The sequence below is a fragment of the Strix aluco genome, chromosome 16 (genome assembly GCF_031877795.1).
Source record: "Strix aluco isolate bStrAlu1 chromosome 16, bStrAlu1.hap1, whole genome shotgun sequence".
Classification (NCBI taxonomy): Eukaryota; Metazoa; Chordata; class Aves; order Strigiformes; family Strigidae; genus Strix; species Strix aluco.
Genome location: NC_133946.1, coordinates 18,717,782 through 18,735,301, shown reverse-complemented (window position 1 = coordinate 18,735,301; position 17,520 = coordinate 18,717,782). Strand labels below are relative to the sequence as shown.

The following is a 17,520-nucleotide window of genomic DNA, read 5'->3' as shown; positions in this document are numbered from 1 at the left end:
TGGAACTCCCTAACAATTTGGAGAGTCTATCTTAGGTTGAAACAGAACAACTAGGGTGAGAAAGCACTTAAGAATAAATCATTTACGTATTTTCAGCCTGGAGAGAAATGGATAAGTGAATGCCGGGAGTGTGTCTGTGACCCCGTCACTGCTACTGCACAATGCCAGCGGCTCCTGTGCCCAACAGTTCAGACACCAATTTGTGACCTAGGATTTGTTTCCACTCCTGTACCACCAAAAGATCCATGTTGTCCTGAATATAAATGCGGTAAGTATCAAAAATACATATATAAATACCAGGCTACATACTCTGGTAAATTACATTTGCATTTCTGTTAGTACCTAAGCAAGTTCTTCATGTACCACAATAATAGCAAAACCTTTCTTAAAGTGTTCTGGCTTAGTGAACATACATCAATTTTTGGCTAAACGTGCATTAGAAATTTATTTAAAACCAAAATGTTATTTTCAATTAAGTTTGCTGGGAGAATTGGAATGGGTGGAACAGCAGGATAATACTTTGAATCTTCAAGAGGCCCGTGTACATCAACTATCTGTGTATCATAAAGGTTATTAATACGCTTTACCTAATGTTATTAATGTAACATTGGAGCACATTAACATTAGCCTAACTGTAGCTAAACGAAGATGCATAAACACAAGAATAAGCCACCAGAAAGCTTAACAGTTAACTACAAAAGCAAGTAACATGAAGCAATAATACAAAGTTGATTGTAATCAGTAACTGAATTGTCAATGTATGAAAAACAATTATACTCAGTAAATTATATTGACTGTTGTTGATTGATTTTTAAGTTTTCATGAGCAGTTATATATGTTTATTTATATACATAAATTTTTATATGCATATATTTTTATACACATATATTTATATAAAAGCATAAAAAGGTAGCCATAAATTAAGCTCAAAAAGGGAAAGTCAAAACAAAGGAACAACCAAGGTTGAAGTAGTCCTGTGAAAGACATGAATGGGCTCTGCTATGTTGTCATATTATTTATATTACCATGGTAAGAATACCTTTTTTTCACCCAGAGTCAATCTTTCATCTAAGCCATGTCTGAGAGGTCATAAAGAATCAATAACAAAGGCATCTTTGAAGGTTACTGGACATCTAGGATTCAAAGATGAAACAACTAATTTAATTTGAAGTGAACCTGAGGGATTTTTCATGCATAGCTCAAGTTTGAAGCCATTCCTCCTGAAGTCTTCTAGCTAATTGCAAAAAAGAAACTTTACTTAAACATCCAGCTACACTAAATAGGAGGTCTGAGCATGTAGGGAAGATTTAATTCAAGTTTTCCATAATCTCTATGTTACTAACAAAGCTTGATAACATCTTGACTTCTCAATAAGTCTCCCAATTTGAGTTTACTCTGGAATTATTATTTTTTTGTTTTTCAGAACCACTAAATGGCACCTGTGTGATTAACGGTTCAATGTACACGGTGAGAATGTTATAGTGATATATTGCTGGAAGTGAAATGTACACCCCTTCTACCAAAAAAAGCCTTTGAGAAAGTTCTTCTCCCAGTACAAGTCTTTTTATTTCTTAGTCCTTAACTGGAAGTTATTATTTTTCTAATGTCAAATCCAAAATTGTCACAGAAGTGTTCCTCAACATGTAACATAAGACAAGATTGTACCATTTTTAGTGATGTACTGCTTTTTTAAGCTCTCTACCACTTCTGGAATTAATGAATTTCCAAACGAGCTGATGAATAGCCCAAACTCAACCATTCTTTAAAATAAGCCCAGAGAACCTTCAGAAATAAAGCTCGGATTTTTTGCGTTAATTGATACCTAAATCTTTTGCTAAAATTGGTACTTCAGCCTTTTAGTCAAAATTTAAACATTAGCACTGGAGCCTTTTGGGGACGCAGAAAAACTAAAATCCAGGTGTATATTTGTATCTCTGCTTATGTATCTGCATATAAATCCAGTTATTTTAATCTCGATTTGTAAATTATAATTGTTTCATAACCACTGAACATGACTTACAGGGAGAAAAAAGATTTTAAATAAGCATTGAAAAGCTGGTAAAACAACAGTACAAACCAGTCTTACCTCCATTTTATTAATTTGCTTTTCTCTTTTGTATTGCTTCGTTTAGTTTCCTCCTAATGTGTGCTTTCTTGTGAGGCATAAAGCCGGACAACTTTATGTTCAGAGAGTTGAACAACTCAGTCACACTTCCATTTCAGCAACTGTAATGGTTCTCAGCAATGCTTTCAACTCTGCCTATACATTACATAGAAACTGTTTGAATTTTTTTTCCTTCTGTCTTCCAGGTTGGAATGTCAACAGTAATCAATTCATGTAAGAACTGTACCTGCAGCTCTGAGAAAGATCCGGTGACTAAGGCAAATATTGTGCATTGTGAAACAGTTCAATGTGAAACATCTTGCCCTCTGGTGAGTTCAGATCCCCTAGGCTGCCCGGTCAGCCCTCAATTACAGGAAGACTAGAATTCTCCATTACCAACTCAACATACTTTCTCTTCCACCTCCTTGTGAGTAGGGTCATCAATATATGATTGAGGATGGAGAGTGCTGTGGGAAGTGTATTGAAGTAGCTTGCAAAATCAAACTAAGTAACAACACTATTCACGTGTTCCGTGTAAGTATTCCTTTCATTTTCAGATCTATTAGCCAATACAGGTTAGAACAGCTAAGAGTCAACTCATATCCCTTACTGGTAAAAATTTAATTAATACTGAAATTACTCTGAAAACAACACACCAGTTTTCTGAATTGAAGTCTTACTTGGAATAACAAATTCTTGGTATGTGGGATTAACTGGGCAATGGTTTCTAATTTGTGGTCTGAGTGTTCAGATCCAAGTTTTAAACTTCCAAGATAGCCACAGTTTGCAAAATTTCACTTTTGCCACTTGTGAAAGAATTTCAGAAGCATCTGAGAATCTTTGAGGTGTGAGAACTTAATTAGCTCAGACATTTTTGAAGTAATCATACTATACTTGATCGCTATGAAAAAAAATAATTGTTTGCTTTTCTTTTAAAATCTCAGGTTGGTGAGATCCTCCCACTCGATAATTGCAGCCATTACAAATGTGAAAAAATTGAAGATCAATTTGTTGCAGTCCAAACTAAAAGAATATGCCCCGAGTATGACCCAGGAGAGTGCGATCCAGTAAGTTGTAATCAATTCTTCATCGATTGAATGCAGTTTAAAAGAACAAGGAGGGGCAAGGAAGAATATAACAAATCACTTGCACTAAAGTTGCAGGAATGTCTTAAAAATGAAATTAATTTTGCTGTAACATTCGTAATAAGAAAAGCTTAATATTTTTATATGGTCTTACAAGAATTCAAGACTTTCATGGTGGGCACAGTAAGTCATCCATCGTTTCATGCAGTGTTCATCACAGAGGAGACTTCTGCTCAGTATTAGTAATGCTAACTCGTATTCTTACTCATGATTGTCACCTGTGCATTAATACAAATCCTCCTTCTTTACTTTTGCAAAGGATGAAGCAGAGACTACTCCCGATGGCTGCTGCAAAATATGTAAACGTAAGTGATGATGTGTTCATGTTTTCTGCTTGAAGAGCACTGTATTCAATTCCTATCTTTGAGTGGATGGAAGGATTCTTCACTCCCAGTTTTCACTTATTCTATTTATCAAGACCCTGTGTTTCACTAATTATTCAAAGGGAAAAAACAAATTTGTTTTCCTCATACTGAATACCACACCCCAAACCACCGACGCTCAGGTCTCTGCCTTATCTTCCAAAGACACTGTACAGCTAGGATCAAAGAAAAACCTGAAAACTCTAGATACATTACACAGTATTCCCCCTCCCCTCCCCCCACACATGCTGCAGATTCTCAATAATCAGACATCACACACTTTGAAATTGCTTAAACATTCATTTAGTTCTGAAATAGAGATTTGAAGTATGTTGTTTTTTTTTTTTTCCCCTCTGTTTATGAAGCTGCAAAGTGCAAACCTTACAGCAAAAAAACTGTGATCCAGCAAGGAGACTGTGAATCTTCTGAACCTGTTGAGCTGACATATTGTGAAGGAACTTGTCCTGGCTCCTCAGTGTAAGTTCCAAAAACTTAATTTAGCATCTCTATGGCTTCTTTTATGTTTCATTTATACTGGTGTCATGAGCCAGCAGTGTGCCCAGGTGGCCAAGAAGGCCAATGGCATCCTGGCTTGTATCAGCACTAGCGTGGCCAGCAGGGACAGGGAAGGGATCTTACCCCTGGACTCGGCACTGGTGAGGCCGCCCCTCGATGAGTGGGTTCAGTTTTAGGCCCGTCACTCCAAAAAGGCCATTGAATGACTCGAGCGTGTCCAGAGAAGGGCAACAGAGCTGGTGCAGGGTCTGGAGCACAGGTCTGATGGGGAGCGGCTGAGGGAACTGGGGGGGTTTAGTCTGCAGAAGAGGAGGCTGAGGGGAGACCTCATGGCCCTCTACAACTCCCTGAAAGGAGGGTGCAGAGAGGGGGGAATGAATCTCTTTAACCATGTAATAAGTGATAGGACAAGAGGGAATGGCCTTAAGTTGCAGCAGTAGAGGCTTAGATTGGATATTAGGAAAAATTTCTTCACTAAAAGGGTTGTCAAGCACTGGAACAGTCTGTCCAGGGAAGTGGTTGAGTCACCATCCCTGGAGGTGTTTAAAAGCCATGTAGGGACATGGTTTAGTGGTGGACTGGGCAGTGTTAGGTTAACAGTTGGACTCGATCTTAGAGGTCTTTTCTGACCTACGTGATTCTCTGATTATAGAATAACAACAAAATAAATGTGTTTATATGATTCCATTGAGTGGAATCAGGCCCAATGGAAGCAAGAACAGTTTCACTATTGAAGAGAGAAGTAATTAAAATCACATTCATATGTGAGGGAGGAAGAGAGGATGTTAAAAAAAACACTCCCAAACCCCCAACAAACCCAGAACCAAAAGTCAGAGGGGGGTTCTGTGTGTCAGCTTTTAATACAAAAGATTAATTTTCTTTTCCTGGTGGAACACAGGTATTCTCTTGAAGCAAACCAGATGCAACACGAGTGTAGTTGCTGCCAGGAGTACAACAGCCAAACAAGAGAGGTGACCCTGACTTGCCGAAATGGAACAAGCATAAATTACAACTATGTCTACGTGGAACAATGCCAGTGTACAAATGCATGCACTTCAGAAACCTCTACAGCATACAGCTCCCAACGGAAAATCAGAAGTAAGAGATGATCACTGGAAAAAGCAAGCAGAGACTCTAAGCGAAGCTGGAATCATGTTTTCCCCAGAATAACTTGTGCTCCTTCTTTAACAGATCTTATGTCAGTTTCTGTTATTACCTTTTCTTATTTCTTACTTGTGAAAAAAAATAAAAGTCAAACAATTAAATCCTGGTTTGTTTGTTTTTTTTTTTTTTAAATGATACAATATTCAAGGGTAAAAGTAGACGACTGTGTAAAATACCTTTGTGTAAAGTATAGAAATATGCAAATCTGTTTCCACTCAATCACAAAACTGATATTTTGGGAAAAAAGTTTTAGGGATCTCTAAAAACCAAAACCAGAAAACATTGTAGCTACATTACACTTAACTCTTGGGCCAAGAGCATGCTTTATCGCATATAATTTTTATGGACATCATGGTCCTAACAGACATCACAGTGACAGGGAGAAGACTGTTTTCTTGTTCATTTCGTCTCTTACTCCACCACTAAAACTTTCAGCATTTTTCAATTTCGGTGACTGTTTGATACCCATCTTCATTATCTAAATGACAGAGTCTCCAACAGGATCAGGGGGTTTTCTAACTCAGATGGGTATATTCTCTAGCAGTCTTTGGGAATGAAGACACTCTCAAAACCCTCTTCCTGGATGAGGTTAAATTCCCTCACCCAGGTCTACATAGCTCTGCTCACTGGCGTAAAAGGTATAGAGATTAAAACATCCCTCTCCTTTGCTCACTGTATTCTAGTTGCCAAGATGGTGGGATAACAGGCAGGCTACAGTTTTCCCTGTAATTAGTGGAGAGGTCCAGAAGACAAGTATAGAAAAAGAGGAAGGGAAAACTTTGTTGATCAGTGCCATTTCATGTCCTAGATCAACAGGTATCTGGCTGTAGAAACCAGCACTTGCTTCTTCAGTTGAAGAAACAAATCTATATATGAATAGAAGCTCTAATTAGTTGAATAATACTTAAAGTCAATGAACTTAGTAAAATCAGAAAATTCTCCTGCCCGTAATTTTAACAATATTCACAGATAAGTTCAGGACATGTTTTTAAACTGTGCATTTGTTTCCTGTGCTACCTAAAAGATTTCAAATGGACTCACACTGGTGAGAAAATTGGCTGCCTTTTCCCACAGTAGTTCTTCATGTTTACCTGAACTGTTGGGAGCATTTACCTTATCAGTAGATGTTATAATACAAAACCTGGAATCTGCCCTGAAGGCTTGGCTGAAAAATAAAGGAGGAACTGTTTGATCAAATAATGCACATTTTATACTGCTTATTTCGAACTGAAATTCAATCTCTGAATGAAATCAGTAGACTTTTCTATTGGCCTTCACCAGCATGACCTGGTATCACATTAGGATTAACCAGAGGGGAGAAGTAAGCAGGTTTGTAAGCTTCACCTTTTACTGCTGGACACCATTCATCTCTCAACTCCCCAGGTCCCACGGCAGGTGCGCAGGCTCCGGGCAGCGTTACTGACTCTGACCACGGAGCTGTGCCACTCCCTGCACCTTCTCTGACCCAGTAACAAGCACCTTTCATTGGGAACCTGGGCTGAGTCCAGACCAGCTGCTCACCACCAGTTTTACAATTTCACCACCGCATCCTCAGACCCTGAACACACCAGGTACCGCCGCGAGGAGACATCCAAACAGTCCTGAACAGAGCCAGCCGTGGGTCGAGCAGCCCGACAGGCTCAGCACTTTGGGGTTTAGCATTTTGGGCATAGCACTACAAGAACAGAGGGAGCCTGATGAGATTAAGAACTGTCCTGCAGTGAAAAAACACTATCTAGAACTGTCCCACAGTGGGAAACCAGCCCTGCTGGCTGCAGGAAGGCTTCCTGAGGGGCATTCACATATGCCAGCCATGTTAGGCCTGGCGTTGTAATGCAGAGCTAGCAATATTAATCCAAGCTAGCCAAATTGATGCCTCAGAGCTGATAGGTCAGGGTGCAGAGTCAAAAACCCAGTGACACTTATGTCATTTTAACATCTGTAAACACTTCTGAATATGGCTTTGAGTTCAGACTGAGGCCAATGAAATCTGTGTGTGCTTTTGCCCCTTCCTCCCTCACTCCCTAGTCCCTACGTCCTGAGTATTTAGTACCATGTTCACCAGTTACAAAGCTTCCCTAACATCTTCTGGGCTGCAGGTTTTCCTCAACTATTATAAGCACTGTATTAACGTGTTAGCAGTACATTCCAGTTTAGGTCTTAAACTGCCCTCTAATGGTCATTATTCACTTCTCTAAAAACCAAACCGGGAACTATTTCCTTAATTCTGGAAACATTAAGCCTTGCAGAGCTTGTTCATCCATCAGAGATCAATTATACTAGCACGTAAAATTAGTTTTTTTATTTTAAATTCCCAAATTATGGAAGATTTCTCAAAGCTGAACACCACATTATTTCCAGGTATCTGATTGACTACCTATGAGTTTAATTTGAAGATGCAATTGCAAGCCTCAATGATCATGTACTGTGTTAATGAAAAAAAAAAAAAAAATCAGCATCATAATTCACCATTTAGGAGAGAGAATCTGGATTAGTGCATTTTTTTGGGGTTGGGTTGTTTCAGTTTGGCTTTTTTTGCCTTGAAAACCAACCTACTGCAAAATGCTAGAAACCACTGAATTTTCTAAGTTCTCCTCAAAATACAGCTACCTTTTTTTTTTTCCTTAAGGGAAATCTATATTTGTACCTTTTTTCTCTCAAGCCTATACAGAAGACCACCCAGGGGATTTGCACTTTAAGTAAACAGGATTCAGGAAGAGACAAACATGTAGATTTCTTTGAAGCAAATGCTATACTACAATTACAAGTCCAAGGAACCTCTAGGAATTGCTTTAAAACAGAGAAATTTGCTAAATAGGAAAACAGGAAGACATACATTTGTTTGATACACAAGAAGTATCATTTATGTTAAAATATATCTAGCTATTTTGTACTATATCAAGCTCCTTAGAACTTGAAATAAAATGCACGTATGCCTTAGTTTTATAAAGTTTCCAAATAGGTTACACGTACAATCATAGCAGCAAAATAGTTGCAGTTATTGAACTACAGATTAATAATATTTAAAACAAGAAACTATAACATAAAATGAACCCTGAGCTCCTTCCTGTCATTTCCATGGGGTATCAAATTAATCAGAAAGTGCTGACTTTTCATCCTATGATTTACCATAATCAAATATACTGATGCTTCATTAAAAATTACCATAGAACAGCATTCATCTGCATCAGGAAATAGAACAGTCCTTTCCCTATCACTAACTAGGCAGTTACAGGGACAACTGCATCAGGGAATGTTTTGTACTAATATGCATATATATGGTAAAACTACCCAGTTAGTGCATTTTATTGATGTGTTGACACAATGCCTTTTAAACCAATCTGTCAACCATACCGAGAATCTTAAAGAGCTCATTGAATAAAATGTCCCATTGTAAATAAAACCATTTACAGGTTTTATTGTCTGATGATGTAAATTGGGCAAATATGAAGAGTATGCTGCTGTTCTGTAAGAATCAGTGCATTTGTGGAACTGGAATACTTCACCACAAAGACATTTGTTAAGTTTAAAATTAATATCTATAATATATAGCTAGAGTACATCAGTTGGAGGACAGAATTTAGTATCACTGAACAAACTAAACTGGGTAAGGTATCTGTAGAACATTCATATGCAGGGCCCTTTTCCTCCCAACTCAAGTTAATGACCTATGCTTGCTCTAGGCTTTCCAAAACAGAAAATACCAACAACATTCAATCAGGTGGAGGACTGGAAAACAGTCAAATAGACTAAAAGTAATTTGAAAGATTAGATGAAACCAGTTAGCCTGTAAATTGGGAAACAATAACTCTGAATTATTTTTGTTAATAAAAAACAGTAGATCCCTATTTATCAATCTTTCCTTAAGTCTTAACCATATTTTGAAAAATTTGTGTGATATAGAAATACTAAACAAGATAAATACTTCTCCCTTTACACCAACATCTCCTTCCTCCTCACCTTTCAGTGTAACTTTTCCTGTTTCCTCTTCTTTTGAAACACCTCCAGGCAGTGATTTAAGGAGCTATTTTGTTGATTTTGGCTTCTGACTCATTCACCTCCCTTGCTTCCCTTCCTCTGTTGATATTTGATAGCACTTCCCATGTTTTTAATACAGTAACTTCATGTCTAAGGAGTTTGATGCATTCATTGATGTCACCTACTTGTCTCCCAACACACACACAGTTTCTGCATTGTTAATTTTGCCACTACACATAACACAATTCCATCTGTCGAGAGAGCAGAGATTCTATTCTCTAAAGAGGCAACATGCTTCCTGGCAATGACTTATACCAGAACATTCTTATGGATACTTTTACTTTTATATCTCCTGTTTTCATACTTTCATTTCCTGAACCTCAAGATTATGCTGCCAACAGGAGGATAAGTCACCGATTTGGCATATTAGGTTCCCCAAATACTGCGCAAGTAGCTAACAGAAGTATATAAAAGTTCACTTACTGTAATCCTGAAAATAGGGAGGTATGTGCAGCAGGGCTTGCCCGATACATGAGTATCATACAGAGCCCTGACATTTTCATGATTTTGGTGATCTAGAACTTTATAAGGAGTGGGCTACAAACTAAAGAATACCTCCTTTCTACACAGACTCAGGAGGGACCATTAAGACGTGGTATGCTGATGTTCTTTAAGTGACAAATCATACTCCATTTATTGTTGTTACAGAAATCATAGATACACTTGCTTGGAATCTAAAAATTAAGATTTGCAGACCTTGAATCCATTTTTACTTACTCCTCTTTCTAAAGCCTCTGCCTTTTTCTCTCTAGAAAAGAAAAACATTCTTAATTGGATTTTGTCTCCAGTAGAAAAGGACTGAGAATTTCTTTTGCATAAGCTTCCTTCACCCCATCCAGGCATTTTTATTTAAAATATAAAAGTGACAATCAAAGAAACAAAAATGCTGTGTTCTAACATCTAGTATCACAGCCACTTTGTGGCTGTTTATGCAGATAGTCACAACATAGCCCTTATGGTCAAGCTGTTTGTTGACAGCTGACTGTACCACAACACTAAAGTAATTAAGCTCCCCTGATTTTTCCAGTTGCTTTCACTGTTTTGTTCTTTCCCCCCACTGAAGATAGGATCACCTTCAATATAAAAATATTCAGATTAGCTCAATAGGCTGGGCCATTTCTGAGGTGCGTTTTAGCACTTCTGCTATATTTCAACAGTGAAAACACAGATCACGTTAAATTCTTTTGAAACATTCAGTGAACATGAAGGCTGAGTCCTGGTCCTTGGGTAACGAGGCTCCGTGTCACATGAATTCAAATCCTGAAGTATGTCAGAAAGTACTTAGCCACTTCTTGCTTCCATGCTGTGTGAACATGCTGAAACCCTGAAACACATCAATCATCCTTCCATTGCTTTTAAAAAGAAATGTGCTCCAGAGAGGTTGTCAGGTTTGTCTTACCAGCTGTTTCAATGGAAGTATTTAGATTTATCATTTAGAAGTATTCCCATAACACTCTGTGTCATAAAAGAAAAATCAGCAGGATGATGTCAAAAGACATGGTAAGGATTTCTTATTCAGACATCCACATTTTGGTAGTTTCAAGTGAATTTTTTCACATGGACAAAAATAGCACTTGAAAAATATATTATTTAGGATGAAGAGGGAAAGAGTTCTCAATTCTCCTGCTACAGGCCATATGCTGATTTTTGATTTAAGCTTAAAAAAAAAAATAATCTCCTTTCACAGCTTCTTCTTGCCAGTACTATATAAAAATCCAAGCAGGTACCTTGGAGGGTTATTTTCTGCACAACGATCTCAGTACGAGTTTCTGCCAGCAGCAGCACACAGGTTAGACTAATTGATAACCTATTCCTGTTAGAAGGTCTTGCATCAAACTGAAACATCCAAATGAATATATATTATAGCTTTATGCATGTGGTCATTATCAAGGAAATGCAGACTTGATGAATAAAAGACATTCAAAACAATAACGTTATATTTTCTGTTATATGTTATAGTCTCTCACACTCCAGTTCTTACCATGTGACCTGTAATGTAACAGAGCCCAATCTAAACCTTTGAATTCAGTGAAAAAATTCCTGCTGATATCAGGAGGCTTTGCATCAAGCCTCACATTATGGAAAAAGGCAGATAATGCTGTTTAACTTATGTTAAGTACGTCAGGAAACTGCAGCCTTATTCTTATGACTGTAACAATTAAATTTGCTAGTCACTTGTTATGAGAAAGTTTCATTTTAAACACTTCTCACACTTGTCAGAAGCATCCCCAATGGCAATTCATTTCCCACCTGCTGATACCTCTCTTGACAAGAGAAGTTTCCAGCGCATATTACAGAAACAGAAGCCTGACTGTTTCCCTCCTCTCTCCAACTAGGCTAAGCATGTTTTTTCAAGAGAATTGGAAACTCTACTTGCCCCATATACCACAAGATGCAAGAGCATTCATGGAGAACATCAGTGCTGTGAGACAGCCCACTCTTGGTATCGTACCTAGGAGCAAGGTAACATGAAACAGGCCATGAGAAATCCCTTGCCCACTGTGTGCACAGATAGTGTAACGACTCAAAATGGGTGACACAGTGTAAGAACTTCCAAGCTGTACCCGAACCTCCCCTTTCTAGTCAATTAGAAATTTTAGTGGTATTCATTAAGATTCAAATTTACACTTCGTAAAAAATAACTCAGGTAGTAATTTTCTTCATAAGATCTAGGTTATTTGGGATGAAGAAAATTATTACTGAAAGAAACCTAAACATTTTAACACTTCACCACTACAGCAAACACTTGAAATGAAAGACAAAAAAATAGCACCTCCCACACCGCCCAGTTGAAGAGTTTCTCCATGTTTTCTACACCATTTGTAAGTTAATGAGAGTTTCAAACTTACTACAGAATTCTATGCCATTCCCCCCACTATGTGCACTTCTATAAATACTTAGTGATTAATTTTTAACATAGCATTAAGCATTTCAAATCAACCTGAATACACTGTATTGAGCTGATTACTATTACAGAAATTATGCATTTAAGGTGGAAAAACATAATCCTGTGATACAGTGCCAGGCTTCTGAATCTAATCCATGAAGAAACATGGACAGCACAGACATGGAAGTGCAGTGTACCTTTTTACTCATTCTAGTTATTTTATAATTGGAGATAATTTTAAAATAAATTGGATCATCCTTCATTCTCTCCTAATGATAAATGCACTAAAATTATGAAGATTGTCCATTCGTATCCAGTCTGCTTCACATTCCAGATTAGTACACTTAATGTTTTAAAAATATGTTCTAACTGAATTCTCTGAATACTCCAAGCAGCAGTACTTTTATAGTTCTCCTACACATGGAAATACAGATGTAGCTAAGATCAATTTCAACCTACTTGCTTTCCACAAATTCACTTTTCCCATCTATAAGCAAGTTTAACTTCAAAAGTTATGGTATACCATAAGTATAGTCTATTTGTTCTTACAAAATTAATGATGCTTTTTGGCAAGATAGTAAAGAAAATCCTTCTAAAATACACTGCAGTATGAGAATAGATCAACTCAGGTTTCTAAACAATCTTCCTGAAGATCTAGGAGAGAAAGTCGAAGTCTTCAGCAGGCTACAACTTAAAACTGCAGCAGAGAAGATTGTAAATATGGGTTTTCATTTTTCCTACTTACTCTAAGAAAATATGTATTTGCATTTCTTCCTAGAGACCCTGCTCTCATTGATGTACTTAAATGTTTTAATAATTAAAAATACACTGACTTCTCTTTACACCCCCACACATCATCACTCATTGATTAGCATTGGAATGAAAAAGCCAATAAACATTAAAGTACTAAATAAATGCTTTAGCAGCCCCAAGAATGCCAACATTTGCTTAAGTAAATCAATTCTCACTTTTCTTATCTCTCACAGTACATTGGAGAAATGTGAAAGCAAACTATAAGCTTCAGAACATGAATTGGGATAGAAACTGACACTCAAAGGCTAGAAGAAAGCACAATTTGAACATAATTTCATCTCATAGTAGGTACTAAGTTCATTAAGGAAATAAATCAAAGGAAATTCCGTTGTGAAAGATTCCTCTCAACTACCATTTGTTAAAAAAAATTAACTTCCAATAAAAAACACACTATGAACTGGACAGTAAACCCAAAAATGTTAGCTTGCTAATATACTAACAGTACAGACTAGCCATTGATTAATAATCCTGAGCACAGTAATGTTGTTAAATGAGAAAGAGGACCTTAGATAGCTTTGCAGTCAATCAGAATTAGAAAGAGATGCTACGTAAACTAAACCTTTAAAATTTTTTAATGATACATTAGCAGATATAGCCAGCTCTTATCGTAGCTAAAATAGCACATAACAAGATCTATTTCATAACTTTTCCTTTCACACTGCAGAGCATTTCCTCCATACCCACACTGTTCTGCCCTCCTCCCTTGCCCTGCGAACACTGGAACCTCACTACTGCCTCGTTCTGCCCTCTAGACCTGCAATATTGCAACATTTTCGTGAGAAAGTACCACCAAGAGTTAGAAAAAGGCATCTAGATGATGAATGCTTAAAATACTTTTGAGTGCTTACTGTACTAGTCCCACCAGATAATCACGTTAAGAACCAGTGTAACTTGTTAATTAACGCGCAAGACTGAACAGAAGACAGTAACTGATACTTGAATTCTAAGGCAGTCACTCAAACTGTGTGCTCTCCAATAGAGACATAATACACTTTCATTTAGATGATACATTTATTAAATTAGAATGAAAAAGTTAATGTACTTTAGAGTGCAAGAAACACATTTAGACACTGGACCTCAATACAGAGAAACAACGTCTTCAGAATTATTACAGCAAAAACATCCTCTGTACGGTATTACATATCAACCAAACAAGCAGTAACATTTGTAAGGGAAAAAACATTCAGTACCATCAGCAGATGCAAAGAGCAGTAGAGAAGAAAGTAGCAAGGATCTAGCTAGACAAAAAATGTTCCTACCTTTAGCAAGTTTAGGCTCTTGGCAGGACTCAAACTAGTACTAAGAGCACTAACTTTTAGCAGATGCCAGTCTTATACAGCTGGCTTTGGCTCCAAGCTGCTTGAAGCTGTTGAGCAAAAGAGCAGCATCAAACACAGTATTATCCCATTAGCATTTTGTCAAAAGCTACAATCATAATGAGTGACAATTTATTTGTTTTAAATCAATAAACAGACTTTCAGTTCCCATATCTTAATTTCACAGACCCTAGAACAATTAAACACTCCCTGCCTTTTCTCATCTCTCTTCAATTCAAACCTGACAATGAACAGTTTGACTGAGAGGGTATGTATGCTGAAAAGCTGAGTAGGCCTATGATCACTGTTTTGTTCTTTTTAACAAAAAGTAGCACATCTTGACATAAGAGTTTCAGCTATAATGTTTAATTAAACCAAGACCAAAAAAAAAAAAAAAAAAAAAAATCACCAGAAAAATATTTAAGTATAGTGTAACATGCTGAAATCCATTTACTGGCCATACTGCTCCTACATACACCATCTTCAACTCTTACATCTACCTTGTTTTGCATAACATTTGCCTAGAACAAAACAAACAAAAGAATTTGAAGAACAGGAGCCTCCCTCAGAGGCCCAGAGCCTAGTTTATGACTAAACCTGACTAAGATTCACACTTACCCCTCCTGGTGGTTAGGATTGAAAGGTGTTTATGCTGTGCTTGAAATTGAGCTGTAATAGGACGCAGTACAATTTACCAGCCATTAAGTTGAACCATGACCACTTGCTTTTATAAAAAGCTGTATTATGGATCCCAACGTTTTAATATAAAAATTTAAATATATACATTTTCCCTGAATTGTTCATCCCTTAGCGATTCATGCTATCTGTGTAAAAGTTAGAGCAAGGGATTCTTCCTGGAGATACTTAAGCATTAAATCCTTACCAAGATTTACCCTTTTGGGTAACAATGTCACAAATCACTGTGCTGTAAAGACCAAATGCCTCTACAATCTACTCCGTCACAAAATTTACCATGATTGTAGGGAAGGGGCAAGACCACTTTCTTGAAGAACACCCGTTTTATTTCAGAAAATAAAAATGTGGTGACTCTACAACTAAAGCACACAGAAACTATAGCCTTGAATCTCATTATTGAAAAGCCAGTTGGAGGATGTATAAAGACACTTATGCTTTCAACAGTAAATTTAAGATGGTAAGGGATTCATAACAAAACTTAAAATTGTACATTATGAAGAGACAGCTTTAAAAAGTCAGAAACTGGGATGATTTTTGGTGCTGTATTTTAAAAGTTCCAGTATTACTTTTAATCATAAAAAAAAAATAAATATTCATGTTCTACTGCCAGTGCTACCTAAAGGCTTCTTGAATGTAGGTGGGAGGAAAAAAATAGAATCAGCTTTTCAGCAGATGATAAAGAAAATATTTTAAGCATGTGACATGAAACAAAAGTACGGGGAAGAAGAGAATACAGGTTCCTTTTCCCCATTCCAAACCTGGCTTTAATGTTCTCACGAATCACTCAAGAGCCTAGATTTCAAGTGTACATTCATTCCAACTCTTGAAAATATAAAGGTCTATGGCTATTGTAGAAAGTGTTTGAAATCAAACATTAAAAAAAGATAAAACAGCAACATTGCACATCACTGGAAAAATAAACTGGTGCATACTATTTAAAGTGCATTACTTTATCATCTACAAAAACAGACACCGCAGAAATTTATCCAACAGCTGTAACTGGTGCATACTTGTAAGATTCTGCAGCTCCAAAATGAACTGTTATCTGAAAAAATAACACTAACAATAAATACAAGCAATCTCCAACCTCCTCTGAGGATCAGACTATAACTCAGATATGTTAAATTTTCTCTCAAAGAATTTATTTCCATCTGCATCAAATAATAAATTGACTGCAGCAACCGTAGTCTAACAAGTCACTGAGCAACTCATAATGCCATTCAAAGATTCTGAAGTTACTTTTCATGCTTGTTATTTCAGATTACAAGAAAAAATACAATAGTTTTTCCACTAATATAAAATAATTTTGCTGACATATAGGTGTAAAGAAGGAAGCCTTATAACCAGATCAGAGATTTCTGCTTTTTTAATGTAAGACAACACCTTAAATAATTGTTTACGGCTTCAGTAATTTTCCAGGTACAAAAATCTTTCCTTCTGCACTTATCCTTTGAAATAGCCATGGGAATGCAGAAGTAGTAGTTAGAGTGCAATTAACTGTGGGAGTACATTAGGGCTCAGTCCTGTTCTCTGCTACAGCAATACATACTGTATAAGTTACCTGCTTTTACAGATATATAACAATACTATATGGGAGGATAAAGCCCCAAATGCACGCCGGATAATATATTGCTTTGGTGCCCGATGACTAGATTGAATAAAAGATGCTCATTACAAATACCAACAGCGCAACCTAAGAAATTTAGCTTATTAAATTAAAAATCTTCAATCAGAAACATGAATTGAATATATCACAGCAATAACTGAACACCACAGGACAAGGAAAGGGTCTTTCTTTTAATTTCTGGCAGAAATAGGCTGCTTGATGGAACCTAAATACTTTAACAAATCAGTTATGTTTAAAGAGCAAACCCTCCATGGAAAGAATTTTTCTTTCAATCTAACAAACAGTAGTAAATCCTGTACTGCATAGAGTTACTTTGTAAGTACAAGTTTATGAAAAGGGGGAGAGAAAGAAAAAAAAGCAGCATTACTCCTCACCCCATCAGAATATAGCCACACAGGGCACAGCTGATAGTAAAGATGCTTCAATGCTATATTGCAGGACAAGCTAAATGGAGTATGTACAGATTGAGACAGAAAGTGAAAAAGATCCAAATGTCCAAGGAGAAAAGGGGGTATAATCTTTCACACAGGATGCACTAACAGAAAGCTGTTGGGAAATTCTTCCTCTAGCTAAATCCCTGGCTTGGCAAGTAAAAATAAGTGGCATCGAGGACGGGGACTATGCAGGAAGTGGGTATCTATGATTCTTCAGCCATCTGAAGCAAGGAGTTGATAGCTGCATCCTTGTTCCCCCTCTGAGCTTCTAGCACTGAGCGGATTACTTCCCTGTCCATGTTGGGAAACATGTCCTGGATAGATTTCAGGTCCTCTTCATTACACAGGTGCTGAGGGTTCACTGCAGGAGGTGGTATTGCCACTGGTACCATGCCAGGATTACAGACTGCAGGCATCC

The 17,520-nt window shown here is 37.2% G+C and overlaps 2 protein-coding genes across 5 annotated transcripts in view; one reads left to right on the top strand and one right to left on the bottom strand.

Annotated features, from left to right (window-relative positions):
- LOC141930676 (mucin-5AC-like) overlaps positions 1-5,236 on the top strand; it is a 59,164-nt gene extending 53,928 nt beyond the window's left edge. Inside the window, 7 exon segments of the mRNA XM_074841877.1 lie at positions 97-268; positions 1,424-1,467; positions 2,311-2,433; positions 3,049-3,171; positions 3,509-3,554; positions 3,977-4,088; positions 5,026-5,236. Coding sequence (XP_074697978.1) covers positions 97-268; positions 1,424-1,467; positions 2,311-2,433; positions 3,049-3,171; positions 3,509-3,554; positions 3,977-4,088; positions 5,026-5,236 — 831 coding nt within the window.
- Positions 5,237-14,021: 8,785 nt separating this feature from the next.
- Positions 14,022-17,520, bottom strand: part of TOLLIP (toll interacting protein) — a 29,297-nt gene continuing 25,798 nt past the window's right edge. For all 4 annotated transcript variants that reach the window (XM_074842689.1, XM_074842690.1, XM_074842687.1 and 1 more), the window contains one exon: positions 14,022-17,520. In XM_074842689.1, the coding sequence (XP_074698790.1) occupies positions 17,306-17,520 (215 nt within the window). In that variant the 3' untranslated portion in view covers positions 14,022-17,305.